We start from the raw sequence: 23,327 nt of genomic DNA on the forward strand, positions 1-23,327 counted from the left end.
CAAGGGCAGTGCCCCGGTTGCCGCAGCCTAGTTACGGCCCTGTGAGACCTCCCCCCCTCTTCACTGTGGCCTCAATTGTTGACTTTAATTCTTGCTTCTACCATGTGTCCATTTATATAGAAGTGTGGCCCTTAAAAACCACCGCGTACTTTTACAGAGAAAACTTGTCAACCAATACTCTCTAAAAACGACAACGTATCAGGGCTATTGTCCGAAATGCCTATGACAAGGGCTCTTAACGGGACTGTCTTTAGAGCGTCATGGGCCCCCGGGACAAGTAATTTTTCTGAAATTATATTCGAAATTAGTAGAGCCAGTTACGCATGAGTGCATCTGTAACAGGGCTGTGAGTGTATTTCCACGACCCGTCTCGGAAGCCCCCGTGAATCAAGTTTGGGTTCACCAGGATCGTGTCTTCTCGAGCCCCATATTTATCGAAAATTTCAACTAGTTCTCATTTTTGTGAGGCCCAGCTGGCCACTTAATGAGTGGAAAGCTCATGCGTCAAGACGGCACTGCAAAATAACCTTTAAGGCCCATTGAAAGGTTATTATTATTATACAATAAAAACGTATATTTTATGAGGCCCCCATTCGGCTCGGAGCCCCGGTTGTCCCAGCCTAGTTACGGGCCTGGTCCCACCCGGAAGGCCTGAGAATAATAGAATATGGTGAACTTTTTCCGGGAGCATTTTTCATGCAAGTTATTAGGAGAGCATTTCCTGCCCGAAGGGAGGAGTTCAGAAATATCCCTTTTCCCGGAAGCCAGGACCGTCTTAAGAGTGCAGTGCCGCCTTAATATGGGCTCACTCGGGCACGGTCCGGGGCCTCAAGGGAAAGGGGGAGGTCCTCAGCAAAACGAGAAGTTGAATTTTTCTTGAATTTTCCAGGTAGGGCCTCAAAAAAATCACTTGGCCGGGGTGCCCATGACGCTCTTAAGACGGCTCTGGCCAGGCGATTTTTCTTAGGCCCTACCAGCCAAATTTACGTGTATGTCCTTCGAAAATTTAAACTACACTCAAATTCCGTTTTAACGAATACCGTTATAGCGAACATCTCGTTTTAACGAACATTTTTCGAATCCCTCAGATTAGCGTACATAGGAACAATGCCAAAACCTGGAATTCCTTTATAACGAAATTTCGTTATAAAGAAATGAATTCTCCGGTCTCTTGGAGTTCGTTATAACGGGATTCGACTGTATATTCCTTTTTTGTGAAGCTCCCGAGCCGTGCCCGGTTGGGTTTCATGCGTTAAGGTGATACTGCCGGGGACCCCCCCCCCCCGTCAATGCCGTCTTAACAGTATCATGGGCCCCCGGGTCAATTAATTTTTCTGAGGCCCTAACAAACAACTTCTCGAAAATTTCAATCAGATCTCATTTTTGTGAGGCCCCCTCTTCGCTTGAGGAACCCGGGCCGTGCCCGGGTGGGCCCATCCCTTAAGACGGCACTGCACCCAGGCAGCGAGAGGAGCCTCAAAAAAAATGAGATCCGGTTGAAATTTTTTCTAGGATTTACCAGGTAGGGCCTCCGAAAAACCACTTGGCCCGGGGTCCCATGATACTTTCAAGACGGCCCCCCGTGCTTTCGAAATCCACGAAAATTCGAATGCCGGCGGATCCATGTTTCAGTTTTCTTAATCCGGCCACAGATGGCGATACCCGATGTTGACAGAGGAGGGCAAAGGAGAAAACCTTGAGGGAAACACCGGGTCAAAAAAAAAGGGAGGGAAAAGGGACGAGAGAGAATCAGGTACTTTTTCGTAGATACGATTGGTCAATCAGTTCCAGACGAGAAGTCTCTCATTGGTTGTTTACCCACTTGTTATGGCGGTGGGGGAGGGTGGGGGGGTGATTGGGGAAAAGAAACTTTATTTGCTTCAGTCAAAGCGGCTTTGGCTTCAGTTGAGCAAGTGACTCGTGACGGGGCAGTATCGGAACTGTGTTTGTGTTGATGTTTAATCAGTTCCGCGTTGAATGATCTCTAGATGTGTGTCTAAAAATTATCGCCATATACATCCGAATACGGACTACCCTGGCGTATTGAATTCATCGGATTAGGATAATGAAATCGATCGCGGATCAATTGCCGTCATTCACGATGCCATCCGATTGGACGAAATGAATTGTCTGTGGTACCTTACCGATTATGTGGCGCTGAGGTGGTTCAAGTGAAAGGAATGTGCCATGTACGATGTTTACTTCGATTCTTCTTCCATTTTGGCTCGCGGTCGTGTTCGTCCTCAACGAGTCTAGACCCGTCTGCGGTGGGTCGTCTTCGGATATTTGTGACTGGGTCGGAAGGTGAGAGAGACAATTCTATTTGTTTATAAATTTTCACTGTATTTTTGTATTTGGGTATTTCTCTTATCAAAAATTTGCCTTATTAAAATAATCGGTACTTTACGATTTTTTTTGTGATACCAGAAGAAATTTTACAAGAAAAATCGTAACGTTCCTCTATTTGTGGATTTACGGGGGGGGGGGGAGATTCTTTCTCTGTTAGGGGCCGTTTAAGGATTAAGCCAGCAAATTTTTGATTGCCCCCAAAATTTCGTCAGCCCTGCCCCCCCCCCACCTCCTAACCAGTGCCGTCTTAAAGCATAGGCCTGCTTCCCCCCCCCCCAACCTAATTTTTTTTAAATAAACTTAGCGGCGCATTTCTACAAATCGCTTAAATGACCCGTGGCGGCACAATTCCAGAGCATTTAAGTGGCCCGTGGCACATTTTCAGATTATTGAAGTAGGCCTCAAACTTTACAGATCACTTTCACATTCAAAGATCACTTTAACCCGCGACACAGTTCCCAGGTGCCCAATAACTATCGAAAGGTTTTTTTCCGTTTTTGGCGCACCGAATAAAAGATGCCATTAAGAATATTTCTTTTCTTCAAAAAAGGTGGTTGATGACGTAAGCATCATCCAAATCGCCCCCCCCCCTCGTCATCAAAGGTCAGCAGATCGGGGAAACCCCCTTCCCCCCAACCATGCTGACGTAATACTTGAATGGCCCAGGGCGGAAAGTTCGGAGACCGAGGGAGTGACTTAACCTAGAGCGTATGCAAGTCTTTGAATGACAAAAAATAGAGTGACCTAGAGCATGTGAATGACCAAGAGAGTGAGCTAAAAAAGTGAGGGACCAGATCAGTGAGTGACTTAGAGCAGCGGTTCTCAACCGCCGGGCTCTAACATTAGTCACACCGAGCCGTGAGTGATTCATTTTCCGTTCTCACACACAAAAAGCGTTGCCTAGAGAGAGTATTCACAAACATATAGAAAAGTCACGCTTTTTGGTCGCTCACTGACCTCATCCCTCACTATTAAGCTAACGAGAAATTAATGGGAAAATGAACTGCGAATCACACACGGCTCGGTGGGAATAATGTTGGGGCCCCGGTACTGGGCCTCGGCGGTTAAGAAACACTGCTCTAGGTTACTTGTTCACTGACGTGTTCACATACACTCATATATAGGTCATTCACTGACCCGTCCCTCACTTTTTAGCTCATTCTTGTGGTCATTACATTTGGCGAGCGACCAAAAAGAGTGACCTAGTGAGTGTGAATATGTCAGAGAGAAAAAGAGTATCCTAGAGAGTGAACATGTCAGTAAAGTGACCTAAAGTATGTGCAAGCATGTGACCAAGAGAGTGTCCTATAGAGAGAGAGCGTGGGAATGACCTAGAGAGTGTGAACACATCAGTGAGCGACCAAAAGAGTGACGTAAAGAGTGTGCAAGCATGTGACCAAAAAAGTGACCAATAGAGTGAGGAAACATGGGAGTGATCAAAAGAGTGAGCTTGAAAGTGTGGGACCAGGTCAATGAGCGACCAAAAGAGTGGCCCCCAACGAGTTTGCAAGAATGTGCAAGCACGTCATTAAGCAAAAGAGTGACCTAGCGCGTGGCAAGCCTATGAATGACCAGAAGAAATGTGCCCTAGAGAGCTAGGGACAACGCCAGCGATCATAAGCGTGTGCAGGCATGTGAATGACCAAAATAGTGGGGGGAGGGGTTGCCGTGGATGCCCGAGCGCCCACGGTAATTCCTGGCGTGGGTCCGAGCTACCCCAGAATGTTAAAAAAAATCAAAATTTGCAACACATGTATAATTGCCTCTTCTAGAAAATGAGGGGCAGTGAGCGACCAAAAGAGTGACATACACACAGGGTTGGACAAATCCTAGGCGCCAGGTCACCATGGCGACTAAAAAATTGGTTTTTGTGCCTAAAATTTTCCTGAAATTGCAGGCTGAGCAGCAACAACAAAAATGTCTGGAATGTTAGCATACCTAGAAATGTGAAAGACGGTCATTATACCCTGAAAGAGCTCAAAATTTGCATTTTGGCGCCTAAAAATGTTTTCTGGGGCCAAAATTATTTGCTATATTTGTCTAGTCCTATTTGCATGCTTACTTCTTATTTTCCAACCCCCCCCCCCCCCACTGCAAGGGGTGGTCCTTAACACATGGGCCACGACCCAAAATTGATTCGCATTGGCTTCGGTGGTGGGGCGTACAAATTCACTTGCAACCAGGGACCCCCCCAGATATGGAGGGTATATACGAGCAGGGCTTGGCAAATCGGAAAAAAATTAGGCGCCAAGCATGGTATTTTTTGCGGTGTGGCGTAATGAATGAAATCCAATTCTTTTTTGCAACCTTTTAGAATTGGAAAATTTTAGGCGCCAATACCGATTTCTAGTCGCCATGACGCGATTTTGAAGCCCTTCCCCCATCATATCCACGTTGGTCTAATTTTCTTGACGTCTCATTCTCCCCAGATTTGCTACCATGGGCGCGCGGCCCGCTTAGCCCACGCCCCTGTGAATACGCCTCTGCCTCTGAGTCACTCGTTTTTGTCACTCACACGCTCTTTGGGTCAATCGTATAGTCATTTACATATTTGTACGAACTCGCATTTCTTGTGACCTCTTTTTGGTCCCTCCGCTTCAATGCTCGCGCACTCTCTTAGGTCACTCGTTCGGTCATTCACGTATGTTTTCATTCTTTTGAAAGTCTGTCTGGGTTACTCTTTTCATCACTCTCATGCTCATACACACCCTAGGTCACTTTTTTTTGGTCATTCCCATGCTCCCACACTCTGTGGGGTCACTCTTTTTGTCACTCACTCACCTGATCTCCCTTACTCTCAGCAGTGCTTCTCAGCCGCGGCCCGGTACCGGGCACTGACATCATTCATACCGGGCCGCGAGTGTGATCAGCCGTTTCATTTTTTTTTTCTCATTCATTTTCCGTTGGTCTTGTGTTTGACCGGGGGCCTTCCACTCACAAAAGTGAATGAAACCGGGCCGCGGGGGCTTGTCAAGGTTGCGAACCACTGCTCTGTAGGACCTTCTCGTCACGTTGCTTGCGCACACAATCAAGGTCACTCTGTTGGTCGCATACGTGTCTGCGCGCTCTTTTGTCCGCTCCCGTACTTACAAACTCTCGTTTGGTCACTCACTGACCTAATTCCTCGCTGCCTCGGCAGAGGCGGGCGATCTATGCTTTTCGCGCCACGAATTACCGTGGGCGCTCGAGCATCCACGGCAACCCTGCTCCCCCCCCCCACTGCTTTTTAGGCCACTATTTTGGTCATTCACATGCCTTCAAACGCTTATGATCGCTCACTGACCTTGTCCCTAGCTCCCTAGGACACATTTCTTCTGGTCATTCACAGGCTTGCACACGCGCTAGGTCACTCTTTTGCTTAATGACGTGCTTGCACATTCTTGCAAACTCGTTGGGGGCCACTCTTTTGGTCGCTCATTGACCTTGTCCCGCACTTTCTAGCTCACTCTTTTGATCATACCCATGTTTCCTCACTCTATAGGTCTCACTTTTTTCCCCCACATCCTGGAGCAGATTCCCCTAGGCTGGGATCTTTTGTAGGCCCCTCGACCAGACTTTCACGGGCCCCTTTAGATGAATTTATAGCGTGAAAAGCAAAAAAATTGTGTAAATTGTCCCGGACCCCAGGGGCTGGAGCCTTGTATGGAGGGGGGCATGATGCTTTTACCAACCTTTTGGGCTTATGCAAATTGTGTGGCCGCTCATTCTTCAAATTTGCCGCCCTATAAGCCTCCCCTTAAAAGCCAATGGCAATGCACCCCAGGTCAAATGGCCTCAGTCCCCCTCCCCCTTGTCATCAGAAGTCAGCAAATGTGGGAACCCCTCCTCCTTCCCCCCCCCCCATTGTTGTTGACGTAACACTCGAATGGAACCCTTTTTATATAGTTACCGAAAAACAAATTTGGCGGTTTCTCGTATCTATATTCACGGCTCGGAAAAAAACAATAACGGATCCCGATCATGCATAGATAAGAAACTGAAGAAGTTTAATCGACGGGTTTCCTATAGACCGTTCTTACCGTGGCTTATTACTTGGTTTTGTTTGTTGTCTTTTTTCCCCGCGACATCATTGGACACACACACACAATAGACAGACGTAATTTGATTCCTCGCGTCCACGTAATATGACGAATGCATTCTGTGTTCAGTGAAGGGTTTCCAATTGTTCGGGGGGGGGGGGGTGGGGTCGATTCTGTTTTGACTGCGAGAGAAATTGCTATGGCGTTGAGTCAGTCTTGTGACTGGCGTTGTTTTTGGCTGTTGGATGTGCTGATGTCTTTCATTTGTCTCTCTTTGCTTTGATGCGACATGCGATTCCGCTTTAAGAGGAGTCGCGTGACTTGCCAGCGAGCCAAGTCGATGCCTTTTCCGAGTTTGTTTTGGTGATGGATCGATTGATTTCTCGGCTACTTCAATCGGAAACCATATTTCACTGGAAATATTCAACGCATTCTAAATAAAAACCTCCTCATTCACACCACACATTGAATTTGTCAAAAATAAAACAGAGTTTCAGGAATGCTGAACAAAATCACATTCCCTCAAGCAAAACTATCCCTCAAAAACAAAATAATTTTATTCGAAACCATTCTCAGACCAACCATGTTATATGCGTCTCCTGCATGGTCACATTCGTGCAAAATGAATACAAAAAATCTTCAAATATTCTTAGAAGGTTTACTAAAGCACCATGGGGTATATGAGAGGAACTAATCTTAGGAATGATCTCTTGGAATTCCTCACATTTTTGACTACATCAAAGAAAAAATCAATGGAGATCAGTTTGAAAGAATCAGAGTACCAGCATCCTAGGCCGGGATTGCACTATAAAAGTTTTATAAAAGTTCGTTTACAAAACTCGAAAAATGCAACCAATAGGCGGATCAGTTAAGTTCGCTCGAATGTAACAGATGTGTTTATTGGTTTCATTTTTCAAGTTTTATAAAAGAATTTTCATCAAAAAGTTTTATAGCGTAGCGTAATACCAGCCTTAGAGACATTGTTGAATATGACATTCAGGTTATAGCAGCGGTTCTCAACCTTTTTTTTACCCGCGGAGCCCTTTTTTGTATATAATTTCTATGGCGGAGCCCGTTTTTTATTTATCTATGAAATTTACCGATCTATTGTATTTTCCTTGAGTCGCCGCGGAGCCCCTGGGAAGTGCACACGGTGCACCAGTTGAGAACCGCTGGGTTATAGGGAAATACAGAAGACCCCCCCCCCCAACAAATTTCCCACCTGGATTGGAACTTGCTGTAAAAATCAATTTCTTGTGTGTTTATATTGTAAATAGAATTTCCCTTGAATTTTTTTGCTTTTTATTCAATCCTCTTATTGCTTAATATAACCTGGCTTTAGTGCATAATCGGGCGCGGATCCAGGTCGATGTGACGGGAGAGGGGCGAATCGTATAAGTTCGTTTTATCCTCCTGTAGGCTGTTTTACGTGATAGACAGATTTTCCTTTATTATTCGGCTCTTCGGAAGGGTGGTCGCTCCTATTCCCCACCGCACTTGAGCAAAAGGCAGAGAGGAGCTGAGGCAGGCACCTTCAGATTCAAAATGGAGTGACGGCAGACATTTTTAGCTATGAATGGAGGGAGTGAAGGTAGAGATTTTCAGCTGTGAATGGAGTGAAAGTGGACATTTTCAGCTGTGAATGGAGTGGAGGCGGCGGCTCTTCGGAAGGGTGGTCGCTCCTATTCCCCACCGCACTTGAGCAAAAGGCAGAGAGGAGCTGAGGCAGGCACCTTCAAATTCGAAATGGAGTGACGGCAGACATTTTTAGCTATGAATGGACGGAGTGAAGGTAGAGATTTTCAGCTGTGAATGGAGTGAAAGTGGACATTTTCAGCTGTGAATGGAGTGGAGGCGGCGGCTCTTCGGAAGGGTGGTCGCTCCTATTCCCCACCGCACTTGAGCAAAAGGCAGAGAGGAGCTGAGGCAGGCACCTTCAAATTCGAAATGGAGTGACGGCAGACATTTTTAGCTATGAATGGACGGAGTGAAGGTAGAGATTTTCAGCTGTGAATGGAGTGAAAGTGGACATTTTCAGCTGTGAATGGAGTGGAGGCGGACATTTTCAGCTGTGAATGGAATGAAATTATACATTTTCAGCTGTGAATGGCAGTCATCTTCAGATTCAAATGAGATGAAGGAAGACATTTTCAGGTGTGGATGGAGTGGAGGCGGACATTTTCATCTGTGAATAGAGTAGAGGTGGATATCTTCAGATTCAAATGGAGTGAAGGCAGACATCTTCAGATTCAAATGGAGTGAAGGCAGACATCTTCAGCTGTGAACGAAGTGAAGGCATGCATCTTCAGTTTCGAATGTATCGGAGTAGATGGATCTAGGGCGATTTGTCGGTGAAGCGACTTATTGTGTAGGTGCATCAGATCAGCCTGTATTTTATTGTACAGACTAATTTCCCCCATATTATTCCGCTCTTATGAGAGGCGCGATCACCCCCTTCCCCGCTGTATCCGCGCTTTTGCGGAATATTTGATCAGCGGTTCCCGACGTGTCATACACGTTGGAAGTGCTTACAGAGGTTCTATCAGGGGTACGCGGAAAATAATTAAGCATTGGTGGAAAAAAAACGCGTAAATCACGGATTTTTTTCCCTCACAGAATATATTCCGAGGGGGGGGGGTTGGTTCGCAAGCTTTTTACTCATTTCTAGAGGCACTTACACCGGTCCACGGACTGTGCCGGTAGCAAATTATTTCTCCCATTTATTTGTTGCCGGTCCACAAATTATTTCTGCCTTGTGGGTGTCGCGGGGGGGGGGGGGGGAATGTAGAAGTCCTACTGTAGTTGATTTTTGCGACGGCTAGAGGGGCTTGTATATCGGCAAAGTTATTTTATGACCGCTCCTGCATATGCACATTGAAAATTTGAGGGTCGTACCCAGGCATAGGCGTACGCAGAATTTTCTCGAGGGGGGGGGGTTTCCGATTTTTTTCCCCTTCTGAGAGGGATGTCTACGTTTTTTCCTGCAAAATAACACTATAATCCTATCTCAAAAGAGGGGGGGGGGGTGCGTACGACAATGTACCCAGGAACTTTGGCCCGGTGCAAAAGAAAGCATCCTTGCGGTCCTGTAACGGGTTGTATAGGGGCCATTCAAGTATTCCGTAAGCAGATTTTCAGCCATTTTTGACCCCCCCCCCACACCTTTGTCAGCAAAATTTCGTCAGCAGCTTAAAATACAGTAAAACCTCGATAAGTCGTCACCTCAAGTTATCGAAAAATTATGACTGCTTAAGCGGAGTGACACGATCTTAAGAGGAGTTCCGTCAGTTTTAATGTGCAATGTATGACATTTATTAAAGTATGAATCGAAATAACAATATTAATAAAATTTCTAGATTGCGAAAGAAAAAATAATAGCAATTTTTTTATCTTTTTTATCTCTTATTACTTAAATTATTGTGGTGAAATGTACTGTACACTTTGATTTATACTAGTAATTTATAGACTAACAGAGCAACTGTTAGAATAAGTAGCTTTTCTTTATAACAGAACTCTCTATTGCACATTAATTTTACATATACGTCAAATTAAATTTTAGTGTTTGAATTCTTCATCAGTAGTTCATGATGCAACTACAAAGCAATCTCGAACACTTTTGACTTGGTGGAGGGGGGGGGGCCTGGGCAGGGAAAGTAAACAGAAGACCTCTATATCTCTCTAAAACCGTCCCACCCAGGGGCCATTTCCTGAAGTTAAGAGAGGCTACTAATGCCTCTACTTCAGCGCCTCACGACACAGTGCGTGAAATTAGGAAGGTGTCTCCAGTGGTGTAGATGGTAGCATGCTTGCCCGGTATGCAAGAGGGCCTAGGTTCGAGTCCCGGCGGAGACGTGATGACTTTTCTTTCCGAGCTCACCTCAGCATAATATCCGGAAAATAACTGTTTCCTTGAGAAGACCTCAACTTGGGAAAGAATGTCTAATTTTTTTCAACATCAAAGATATTTTGTTTAAATTTCAAGCCCTAAATTAGTAGAGTCCATGCTTTCTATGATTATTTATTATCCGTAGCCGCGTTGCCCTTTGACTTTAACTTGATTAATTTGATTCTTCGATTTACATAATTTTTGATTTCCTTTATGTAATCTTTGACATATCAATAAATTTTGGTTTTGCCGGAGATGCCCCTGAGGCGAAGTGCTTACGTTGCTTCTTGCGACAGAGCTTGGGTGTCTCGCGTTTTGTCCAGTTTCTCTAGTGGAGCCCAGGCAGAAATGAGATCCAGCCTGAACAGTCCTCAACGTTCCAAAAACCTTATTAGGCAAATGAACTTCCCCAGCGTAACTTTCGTTACTTAAACTGTTCCGTTTGGGTATATATAGGATTTTATGGTGACTTTTAAGCACATGGCAATGCCGTTAACAAGCTCTTTTTTTAATGGGAGCCATAAAAATAGTTTGTTCCTTTTTCTCAAACTTTTTCATAGTGACGACTTAACCGAAATTAGCGACGAGTAAACGAGGGTTTAATAACATTGTGGTCTATGAGAGCTGGAAGGGTCTGAAGAAAAATGACGACTTAACCGGAGTGACGACTTATCAGGGTGACGACTTAACGAGGTTTTACTGTATTTCATATCTTCAAAAAGGGAGTGGTTGATGACGTAAGCAACCTTCAAACCCCCTTCCCCTCCCCCTGTCAGCAAATCCGAACACCCCCCCCCCCCGATGCTGACGTAATACTTGAATGACCCCATAACTGGTATTCCTATTCCCCAAGTACACGCCAGGTTTACATGAATGACACCATCAAACTAATATTTCATGGTTATATAAAAAAAGCCATTCGGAAATAAATTTGGACATTAATACTCGCTGCCCAGTGAGAACATTTGCGAGTGTTCCCGTTAAAACCACCACTCTTTTTAGAATATCTATATGCAGGAAGCCGTAGTGGGAGGGGGTTTGTCGGAGCTACAGAACCGATTATCTCTACCCTGGGCTGAAACTAAACTCTTTCAGCCGGAGCAAGCATGAATTTTGCCTCTCTCTCGCGTAATTTTGACCAAGTGGTTAATAAGGAAGAATTTAGTGCCCCCTCTGTGGGCCAGCGCCCGAGACACCAGAAACATCTGAACCCTTCCTCTTGTTTGGAATTGGGGGGGGGGGGCTGTCATAACTTTAAAAATAGGTTATGTCTGAAAATTGAGGGTTCTTAGCCTTGGACAGAGCTATCAGTTTGTTAAGAAGTCAGAAGTCAAATTATGAAATTGAAGTGTTTTTGCTCCATTTTTTGCTGCCCCTAAAAATGTAGCGGCCCGGTGCGGCTGCACCCTTCGCTCGAGTTCGGCCTCCCCCCTGGTCATACCGCGATAATTTTGGTGGCCGCTCTCACAGGAACTCATTTTCGTTTCCGCAATAAAAGCCATTGAAGAAAGAAAAAGCATAAAATTCCGAATACACGTGTAATTCCTTGTGGTCAATCTGGTCTCATTTCCGTCCCCGGGCCTTCCTTTCATAATGACACACACAAAAAAAGAAACCATGATGGAGCATAATAATCGTCGCCATAATGTGCATGTGTTCTTCTTCCCAATTTCTAGAAATTCTTGTAGAAATTCCTCATTTTTTTTTTTTTGGCGGAGAAGAAGAGACCGCGAATGATGATGATGACTATAATAATAATGGATGGATGTGGGGAAAGGCTCGAGCCCTGCGGCACTACTCATTTGGGACCAATTATCGTTGGTCGGTTTTGTGTGTGTGTTTGTGTGTAGTGTTGAGCTCGAGGCAAAGAGCGATTTGCACGTGCAACAACAACAACACTGATAATTGAGAGGGGTGGGGGGGAGAGAAATTGTAGCTTCTTGTGGATAAAATAGACCAAGAAAGAAGAAAACATTTTCCATTTGCGATGCTTTTTGTCCGAATGTCCTCGTTTGTTCCCAAACCCATTCAAGCTCGGCATTTTCTCGGGCTAAATTGACGCGAGAATCTTCGGGCTTGAACAATGAAGAGAGTCTCCCAGTGCGTTGCTATGTACAGGGCATTATGTTGAGCATGTTGCTCTTCGATTCTGGCTGGTCTTGCCTTATCTTGCCCTTCCGCACTGTGACGAGTAACTCATGGGAAATTTCCCATATTCGTGGGAAAAGTTGGCCAAAATTTGCCCTAGTGGGAAATTTCTTAGCATTTGTGGGAAATTTCGCGAGTTCATCAAACAAAAGAATTTTTTTTGAAAAAAATAGAAATTAATGCAGTGCAATACTTTTCTAATACAATGATAATTATACAGGGCTTTTGGCAATACTTTTCTATTGCAAAATACTTGGATTACGCATTTTTCCCACTACGTGGTAGCACATTTTTCGGAATGCGTGGGGAAAATTTAGTCAAAAGGGAAATTATTTTGAGGGAAATTTTGCCGGAAGAGGTTACAATCACTGCTTCCGTATTGAGGAGGCTGCAGAGGATTGCAGCTTGTAGGTCGTACGCGCTCAACCCATGGCCCGCGGGCCAAGTGCGGCCAGTTCGTTAAGCCTAAATTTGTAAAATTTAACTGAGCGGGAGATTTTTCCGGATCGCTCGAGTGACCCGCTGTGCATTTCCACATCGCTTGAGTTGTGGACGTCACAGATTCCTAGATCATGTAACTGGGCCGTGGCATATTCCTCGATCACTTTAAGTGATCCGCGTTACGGTTCCGTATCACTCAAGTGGGCCGGGGCACATTCCCGGATCACTTGGGTGAACCGCGGAATATTTAAAGATCATTTGAGTGACTCGCGGGATATTTGCAGATCACTTGAGTGGCCCTCAGTGCAGTTCCATATCACTTGAATGACCCTCAGTGCAGATCAATATCAGTAACGTGCCCCTCGGCACATTCTCAAATCATTTAAGTGACTCGCTGCGTACCCGCGGATCACTGCGGCACAATTCCAGAGCACTTAAGCGGCTCAAGCCACCTTTTACAGATCACCCAAGTCACCTGCGGCTCTGTTCCAGATTACTTGAGTGGCCCGCGACACGTTTTCAATCCACTGAATTGGCCCGCACCATAGGCGTACGCAGAATTTTCTCAAGGGGGGGGGGTTAATTTTTTTCCCTCTTGCCTTTTGTCCCCTTTCCCGCAAAGGTCGATCCTGAGTACGACCCTGCGGGGTACGTTATGATTAGGGGGTTTCTCTCCCGGGAAATGAATTCAGATTCAAAAGAATAAGGTTGCACCAAATCACATTTCTGTACTGAATTATATAGAGATGCCTAAGCATTGGCGTACGCAAAGGTGGGTGGGGATTTGAGTCTCCCCCTTGAGCCAAGATTATACCGTTATAGCGAAATTCTCGTTTTAACGAACACTTTGCTTTTCCTTCAGATAAGTTTACATGAACAATGTGCAAAAACGTGGAATTCCTTTTTATAACGAAATTTCAAGTTAACGAAGTGATTTCTCCGGTCTATTGGAGTTTGCTATAACGGGATTCGACTGTGTTATTATTCAGCATTGCGCCTAAAAAATTGTTCTGGCGGCTTTTTTTTTCGCGTGCGTGATTCGTCCAGCCCTGCTTTAAGCGACATTTTGACGAGATATCTCGGTTCCTTGAAAGCCCATTATTTCAGCATTGACAAACCCAGAGAGGCAAATTTGAGGAATGAGTGGTCAAGGAATGGGAGAAGGGCGGCGAAATTTGTATATAACCCTCAATAAATCCACCTCTGCCACAGACGGCGAAGGACTAGGTTAGTGAGCGACCAAAAGAGTGGCCTAGAGCCATGGCCCCCACATCCTGTAGCGGGGCCCCTAGGCTGGGATCTTTTGCGGGCCCCCTCGGTCAGACTTTTAATGGGCCCCTTCTGTAGTTAATTTATAGCATGAAAAAGCAAACAAATTATGATAATCGTCCCGGTCCCCAGGGCTAGAGCCCTGTCACGCCCCCCCCCCCATGTGGGGGCAATGCCTAGACAAGGGTGCTCAAACCTTTTGGAGTGCGGATCACTTCATTGGTTTGATAACGTGTCGCGGGTTGCTTATGGGATTTGGAACTTTGCCCCGGCTGTTATAATGCCCCAGGTCACTTAAGTGATGTGTAAAATGTGCCGCGTGTCACTTATGTGATCTGTGAATGTGCCGTGGGACACTTAGGCGATTTGGAAATGTACCACGTGCGGCTGCTTGAAAAATCTTTAGATGTACCGCGAGTCACTTGAGTAATTTGTAAATTTGTCGCGCGCTGCTTAAGTCATCTGCAACTGTGTTACGGGCCACTTAGGTGATCTCATTTAGCGCCCCAAGTCACGTAAGTGATTTGTAATGTACCACCGTAAATGAACACGGATCACTTAAGCGATCTGGTCATGTGCCACTTAGTTCATTTTCATAAAATTAGGTCTGAGGTCGCGGAGCCACATCAGACGACTCCGAGGGTCACGATTGACCCGCAAGCCGTGGGTTCAGTATATACGACCTATAGAGTTTGCAAGTATGTGAATGACCAAGCGGAGTGACCTACAATGGAGAGATCAGGTTAGTGAGTGACCTAGAACGCGTGCAAGCATGTGAGTGACCAAAACACTGTGCAAGTATGTGAGTGACCAAAACAGTGTGCAAGCATGACTAAATGAATGACTTCAGCACGGGTGCACTTTCAGGGAGGGAGGGAGTTAGGCCAAGCGCGGGTTAAAGCAAGGGGGGGGGGTGGCGAATTCCAGCAAATAGTCAAGAAAGTTAGCCTAGAATGGAAGGGGGGGGGGAGCTACAAAATTCGTGTAGCCCCCACAGGCGGCAGAGAACCATAAACGCGCCTCTGCACGAGTCCGCCACCGAAACGTTGCTGTGAGTGCAGAACGTGAAACCTTATCGGGGGGGGGGGGTCTGTCCAGCCAAAATTTGAGTCCGTTTTCCGTACCCTTCACAAAATTCCGGATCCGAAAAACGGATACCCTTTACAAAATACAAAAAAATGCGGGAAGCCATAAATTTCATTTCTTTTGTGTAAAATCAACTAGATTATTTCGCTTCCCACAAAACTACTCATTTCTCACAAAAGTAATGACTAGAGCCCGGATTATATGCACCTAAAAAGTGGCAAAATATGCAGTAAAAATATGCAAATATGCACTTAAAAAAAGCTAAAATATGCACTTAAAAAAAGCTAAAATATGCACTTAAAAAAGCTAAAATATGCACTTAAAAAAGCTAAAATATGCAAATATGCACTTAAAAAGGATAATTATTTCCATATGAATCGGGGCGTGTCCGGAAAATTCACCGACAACAATTCACCGCTAGGAAAATTAACCTTACTCATTCACTAGATCATTCACTTAATCTCTAGGTCACTCACTTTTACTCAGTAGCTCACTCACTAGGTCACTCACTTTTACTCAATAGCTCACTCACTTTTACTCAGTAGCTCACTCACTAGGTCACTCACTTTTACTCAGTAGCTCACTCACTTTTACTCAGTAGCCCACTCACTAAATCATTCACTTTTACTCAGTAGGTCACTCACTTTTACTCAGTAGCTCACTCACTTGATCATTCACTTAATCACTAGTCACTCACTGACTCAGTAGCTCACCAGATCACTCACTCTCTAGATCATTCACTTAATCACTAGGTGACTCACTTGCTCGCTCACTTAATCACTCACTCACTGACTCAGTAACTCAATCGCTCACTCCCTCGCATCGAACTGTTGTCGGTGTATTTTCCTAGCGGGCAGGTTAATTTTCCGGCGGTGAATTGTTGTCGGTGAATTTTCTTTATACCGAATCAAGGGCGGCTCTAGCTCACATGCCGCCAGGGTGCAAAACCTCATGTGCCGCCCCCAAAGACGGCCTTGGTGGAAGACTGCGGGGGGGGGGAGGCTTTAGCAAAGGGGCTCGATGTTTTTAAACCGATAATGTAATGTACTTCTTGACCATACGTCCCGCTTTTAAAGAAACAATCCATGTTTTTTTTTTTTTTTCGTTTTGGTCCAGAATTATTTTACTGTTTTTAATATTATGCCAGATTACTTTTTCAAGGGGCCACAAGGAAATGTCTGCCCCGAGAGGGCGGGCTACGGGCTTGCCAAAATTTTACTCCAAGCTTCTCAAGGCAGAAATTAGGGGAGTGTGAGGGGGTTTCTTGTGCTTCAGACCCCGGACAAGTGAGAACATAAATTCTTTCTTCGCCTTTATTTGACCGATATTGAAACATTACTGTGTGGGGCTGATGGGGCTACTTTACCCCACACCAACTCCAGTCATATATCGCCATATGGCAATTTCCAACTAGCGGAGTCGGGTGGGATCGGTGGTCGCCCCAGGACCATGACGGCAACCTTCATTGTGGAAGACGAGCATCTTACCACCGCGTCACCCCGGAGCTCTGAGTTGATAAAGCTGTAGACCGGGGCGATTCTTTGTTTTTCTTCCCCCCCCCCCACACTATAAATTTACTATAAAGGGCCCCGTTGAAAAATCTGACTTTGGGTGTGCCAAAGATCCAAGCCTGGGGGGGGGGGCTGCTGCAGGATGCGGGGGCCATGGCCGAATCTGAATGCAGACTTTCCCGCCCCATGTTATAGAGTCCATTACATTCTTGTTTCTGGTGGTATTACGGCCCCAGGTCCTGTAGTTTTCCTCAACATTTCAAGTTGTCAGGGTATGGCCTTTTTAATTTTCATTATTCCAGATTTTTAGAAATTTGCGTATCTAAACAAAGGCTTAGGTGTGCCGCACCCTCTGGCACCCTCGCTTAAGCCTCCCCCGATATGGATCGATGTAAATCCAATTAATTCGTTCTAGAAACTCCAAAAGGATACCACAAAAACAAATTTCATAGAGAACTAGCTATAATGCCCGGGTTTTCTTCAATTTGTGGGAGGATTGAAAAAGTGACTAACCGTTGTAAAGGCATAAACTATTACACGTAATACTGGCAGCATTAAAAAAAGTGACGAACCATTGTAAAGACATACGCGTCCGAAAGGGGTCATTCAAGTATTACGTCAGCATCGGGGGTGGTGGGGAAGGGGGGGTTTCGGATTTGCTGACTTTTGATGACAAGGGGGAAGGGGAGGGGTTTGAAGGTTGCTTACGTCATCAACCACCCCTTGTTGAAGATATGAAATATTCTAAGCTGCTGACGAAATTTTGCTGAGAGGAGGGGTCAGTGTTTTGCTGACTTTTACTGATAGGGGGGGGGGGGAAAGGGTGTCAAAAATGGCTGCAAATCTGCGTACGTAATACTTGAATGGCCCCAAACGCATTGTTGGGAAACCACGGTAACCAAAGTAAACGTTCCGAAAGTGAGTGTTGCCTCATTGAAAAAATGGAGGCAAAAAGATTTTAATTAAGGCTACATACATACAAGCCATGGCTGCATAGCGCTAGTAGGTAGTGCATATGCGGATAGGGAGGGTATGCAGCGCGGTAGCCGTGCTGCGGAACCTCGACAAACCAAGGAAGGCCATCAAGTGATTGAGGCCCAGAAACCATTGTTGCCCGACAGTTTTTTTTTTGCCCAGTTCGGACATTTGCCCACGTCTGACAAACTTTTAAAGTAGCCTATTGTTCAAGTCTGGTCCGTTTGGTGTGTATATATATACAGTCAAACCTCGTTGATGAGTCACTCTTAGGAGAGCAAAAATATGACTTGATAAGCGGAGTGGCTCGTTAAACTGAGTAAGCCATAGCTGTGCCTATTCCTGCCTGAGGATAATTGGGACTTCCAAATTAAAAAATGCCTGAATGAATTTTTTACATAAATTTCTCCCATGTTTACGATGACTGGGAAATTTCCGGGTAACATTAATCCCCCCCACCCCCTAGTTACGATTACACCAGCGAATTTATGTACGACGAAGTACAAAGGTAAAAGGAATCGGACGTAATCAGAGCGCTTTCTGATTGTAATAGACAAGAATCGCGTATAAACGAGGTTAATATCTCACGGGGTTGCCCGTGCCTGGTCCCTCCCTCTCCGAGATATGATCGCTCCTCTTAATTATGATGGGAATAATTCTTCTCTGTGTAATGGAACTTTTACATGCTTTTCCTAGATAGGGTGTGATGTGCGGGACATGCCTTGCGCGTCTGGTGAGAATGTCGAAATCGGTTCGATGGTGTCTTCTCGTGGTGGCGCTTTGGCCTTTGTTGTTGTTGATGTGGGAACGGACAGACTCTGTATTAACACATATTTTCCCACTTGTCGGTGTTCCGAGGAGCGGTGTCTTAACGGCTTGGCCGCCTGGCACAAGGTGTGATCGCACTCCCCTTCCCCAGAATAGGTGGCTAGTTCTGTCGGGGGGGGGGGAGCCCTTTTGAAGCTAAAAGAACAACAATATGATCGCCGGGAGACAGAGATTGTTTAGAGCAAGGGTGCTCAACTTTTAGGAGAGTGCGGGCCGCTTCATTAGTTTGAAAACGCGTCGCGGGTCACTCAAGTCCCGCATAGTTTATTTTTTTACGAAATTAGGTTTGAGGTCGCGTTTGCCACATCACATGAATCCGAGGGCCACATTTGGCCCGCGGTCCATCAGTTGAGCATGCATGCTGCAGGGCCTCGTACTAGTAAGCAGACTTGGAAGGGACCCATCTGCATTAAAAAGAAAGTTCCATGTTGTTCCCGTACTGACCCATCCATTCGCCTGGTCGTACCTTGTAGGCCCATGCGTTAAGACGGCTCATCATGCAAGAGTCCCTTAATGACAAGGTTTTTGACGGAACCCCGGATCCAAGATTTCAAGCTTGCACGAATTAACAAATAATTAGTCCGGAAGAGCGGCAAAATTCATGTAGGCCCGCAGGCGGAAAACCCATAAATGCGCCTCTGATCGTGTCACAATGTCGCTAGAGCTTCTCTCCAGTGACGTGTAACGAATGCTGTTTTAACGTCACCTCCGCGATGCAACGCCATCTTTTTTTTTTTTTCATCCACCAGGAGTTGGGAGTTTCCCAAGTAGAGGCCGCATCATCGCCACTCAATATAGTAGCACGTATTTTATTATATAGATTAGCGTGAGACCGTCTGGGTGTCTCATCCTGTGTCGTACCGCCGTTGATGTCTCTTCCCCCTCATAAACACCTAATAGGGAAATGCAGTGGAGAGGCGTGATTGGAGGGGACCCTCCATCCCCCCCCCCCCACAAATAATTTGTTGGAAAGGATGTGGCTCTTTAGTTTCATTTTTGGTTGTACACCGCGCCAACAATGCGACCCAGATCGAAACAGATTTCACAACCATTCATTTACATGCTGCAACCGTTTGGAAAGTGCGGGGCCCCTTCATGGCTCCCACAAGGGTGGGGCCGACAGGGTTCCCCAGCCTGTAAAAAAAAAAAATAATTTCTCAGAATTAATGAAAATCCATATTCAATGGGAAAATAACCTTAGAATAAATAAAAATGACAAAAGTATGTAATAAAGGGCCCCTTCCTCCCTGTTTGAGTCGTGGCCGTGAGTCCCCGATGTGCACACACGTTAAGGCGACACTCATGGGCGTACCCACCGACGGGCAGAGGGGGCAGCTGCCCCCTCCCCCAGAAGAGAAATTAAAGTGTAGTGATTGACACACAGCACAGACGTATCAATTTAGTATTTGCCCCCCTTTAGTTCAGATCCTGGGTTACGCCCTTGACGACCCTGTGCATCTACAACATAGTTTCCCAACCTTTTTTGTCCCATCGCCCCATCTCATAGGATCCTATGTTATGCCCGTAGCTTCCACCGCCCCCAAGTGTCCGAAAGGTTGAAGACCCCTGTTCTAAGGGGATTTGCACGAATTATCTAGTCTAGGACATCGATTCTCAACCTTTGGAAGCCCGCGGCCCGGTTGGTTTTTTTTTTTTTTCTCGTTAGGTAAGTCCCGGCCATATACATGATTAATGCGAAATTAAATGGTTAAAAATAAAACAGTGAACCGTACGACCTGGTTTTACTGATGTCAGGGTCCGGTACGGGGATGCGGCCCGGCGAATGAGAAACACTTATCGCCTCTGCGGATCAAGTTTGGGTCGTGACCCATGGGTAAAGTTAAAAAAAAGTTAAAACCCCTGTGTGTTAAATTGATCAAACCCCCCCCCCCCCGCACATGTGGTACCCATACAGACGTTTTCATGAACCCACGGGCATACAAATCTGCTTGTGGGGGGTGGGGGAGTCTTTTGGAGTTATTCAATCTGTACTCGTGAAACTCGGTTGGCCGAATATCATCTCTTGTCAACAAACCCTTGGTGATGTAGGAATGTCCTTGCTATCATTAAATGCATTTTTAGGCTTACATTAAACCAGCCCCTACACAATGGTGTATTCGGCATGTGTTTTTGAAGTCCGCACGGGCTTACCATTCCCAATTCTTTTACTAATCCCGGATTAGAGTGGGGGCTCCCTTTCCATTTGTGCATTTGGTGGATGGGATGATGGCTTACGGGTCGAATTTCCGCATCCTTGGTTGCGTTTTGGAGTTTTTAGGGAGGGGTGTTGATTGTTAAGGTGTAAAAACAGGATTAACCAATAAAAGTTTGATAAAATTTCTTTTATAAAACTTGAAAAATGCATCCGATAAGCGTGTACCGTTTACATTCGAGCAAACGTAACCAATAGGCTTATTGGGGTTTCTTTTTTTTTGAAGTTATGTAAAATATGTTTTATAGTGTAATTCCGGCCTAAGATATATTTTGAGAAGTCGTCTGTGTAAGGCCAGGATTACATTATAAAAGTTTTATTTAATTTCTTTTATAAAACCTGAAAAATGTAATCGATAAGCGTATCGGTTACATCCGCTCGAATGTAAGTGATGCTGCGCTTATTGGTTACATTTTTCAAGTTTTATAAAACTTTTATTGTTTATTCCCGACCTTATCGATAGAGAGATGCGTGAATTTCCAAAAAAAAAATTCCAAATCTGAAATTTCGCATTTATTTGCAAAAATAAAAATTTAAGTTAAAAATTTTGCATTCGTTCAAAAAAAGGGGGGAAAGAAAATATTAAACATTTTGCATTCATCCTGAATAATATTGATCAAAATAAACATTTTGCATTCATCCACAAACATATTTATTTAACCAAGGATTTTGCATTCATCCTGAATAATATTGATCAGAAAAAAAAAATTTTACATTCATCCTGAATAATATTGATCGAAACAAAAATTTGCATTCATCCTGAATAATATTGATCAAAACAAACATTTTGCATTCATCCTGAATAATATTGATCAAAACAAACATTTTGCATTCATCCTGAATAATATTGATCAAAACAAACATTTTGCATTCATCCTCAAAAATATACTTCAAATCACAAATTTTGCATTCATCCTCAAACACATTTCTCCAACCAAAAACTTTGCATTCACCCTGAATAATATTTCGCAAATAAAAAATTATGGCTTCAACCGGAAAGTTATTTTGCAAATCCTTTAAATATTAATAAAAATTTAAATATATTAATAAAATGGTTTATTATTGTTTTTAATAGTTTAATGTTTTCTCGTTGCTTACATTTCTAGTGGCCTACACTCGGGCGTCGAACACGGTATCCAGCCCCTGTACCTGCGCTGCACGCAAGGGCGCATCAAGTGGCAGTACCCGAGGGGCGCCCTCCGAGCCCTGCTGACGCCGCCTCTGTCCAAGTTCGAGGGCTGCATCAAGATCTCGCCGCTGTGGTCGGGCGCCAGGCTGTACCTGGAAGGGGACAAGAAGCTGTACCAGCTGTACGACCCCTCGTCCGCCGACGACTCGCCGCGGTTCAGGTGCTTCACGTCGAGGCGGGGGAAGGTGGCGTTGTACATAGAATCCGACCATCCCGTCGACCCCCTGGCCAAGCACACCGTCGAGTTCAGCTACGATCTGATGGCCAAAGAGAACTTGGCCGATGACATGGAAGGTAAGTTCGTACCAAAGGGAATAATCTCAATTTTTATATAAACCGCATGTCGTTTCACGCTACATGTATCTTTTTCCAGCATTCCGAGCTCCGTTTCCCAAGTAGGTGATATTGTCCTCCCCGGGCAAGGGCTTTTATAGTATCTCTAATCGGGCAATGGATGTATACCGGGGTGGCCAACAGCTTGGCCGAAACTGAAAGTAAAATCACAAAATAACTCAAGAAATACCGTATAGGCAGGACAGTAACTAGGATGTTTGTCGTCGCCCCCCCCCCCCCCACAATTTTAAAATTTGGCAATTTTATGGTTTTCTTTGTTTCCACCTGAAATTGCCTCCCGGGACAGTTGCCCCCACCCCTCTCTAATTCCGTTCATGTGTTTATAGGTACGGCAAAACTTACCTTATTCTTCTTCAAAGTACCAAGTATCTTCCCCCTCAGATGGTCCCACCGTTTAGTCCACTTTTAAAAGCAAGTAAAGAAGGTTTTTTGTCCCGGAGAGTAGCTCTGCCTCAGTGAAAAAAAGCCCCTGCGCAGCTGAAATGACTTCGGCATGTCCGTTGAGTTTTCTGCCACGGAGAGTTTCTCCTTCAACGTCGGACACAGGCGCGGATCCAGGACGATGTGACGGGACGGGCGGATTGTGTAAGTTCGTTAGATCGTCCAGTATTTTACGGGACAGACAAATTTTCCCATATTACGCGGTTTTTCGGGGAAGTGGGGGGGGGGAGCGGTTGTTCCCATCAGCTCCTCTGGATCTGCACCTGAGCGAAGGTAGACATCTTCAGCTTCAAATGGAGCGGAGGCGAACATCTTCAGATTCTAATGGAGCGGAGGCGAACATCTTCAGATTCTAATGGAGCGGAGGCGAACATCTTCAGATTCTAATGGAATGAAGGCAGAAATCTTCAGCCGTGAATGAAGTCCCCATTCTGTCCCTTGCAAGATATAAGCGGTCCACTTCTCGGCTGCGCCATGCTGGAAAAGTCCTACCGGCATCCAGGCCCGGCTACAGGATGAAGTCGAGACATGAATGAATCCTAGACAGACATCTTTAGATTCTAATGGAATGAACGTGGGGACGTCTTCCGGCGGCTGCGAACGGAGTCGAGGCAGACGT

At 45.3% G+C, this 23,327-nt stretch overlaps 1 protein-coding gene across 1 annotated transcript in view; it reads left to right on the top strand.

The window, feature by feature from the left end:
* The first annotated feature begins 1,905 nt into the window (after positions 1–1,905).
* Positions 1,906–23,327, top strand: part of LOC149067680 (meteorin-like protein) — a 44,382-nt gene continuing 22,960 nt past the window's right edge. The window contains exons 1-2 of the mRNA XM_089252142.1: positions 1,906–2,304; positions 21,831–22,207. Coding sequence (XP_089108268.1) covers positions 2,195–2,304; positions 21,831–22,207 — 487 coding nt within the window. The 5' untranslated portion in view covers positions 1,906–2,194. The remainder of the gene's footprint in view (positions 2,305–21,830; positions 22,208–23,327) is intronic.

The sequence above is a fragment of the Pholcus phalangioides genome, unplaced genomic scaffold (genome assembly GCF_987345545.1).
Source record: "Pholcus phalangioides strain wild (caught in Gottingen) unplaced genomic scaffold, Ppha-v1.0 ptg000028l_1, whole genome shotgun sequence".
In the NCBI taxonomy this organism is placed as follows: domain Eukaryota; kingdom Metazoa; phylum Arthropoda; class Arachnida; order Araneae; family Pholcidae; genus Pholcus; species Pholcus phalangioides.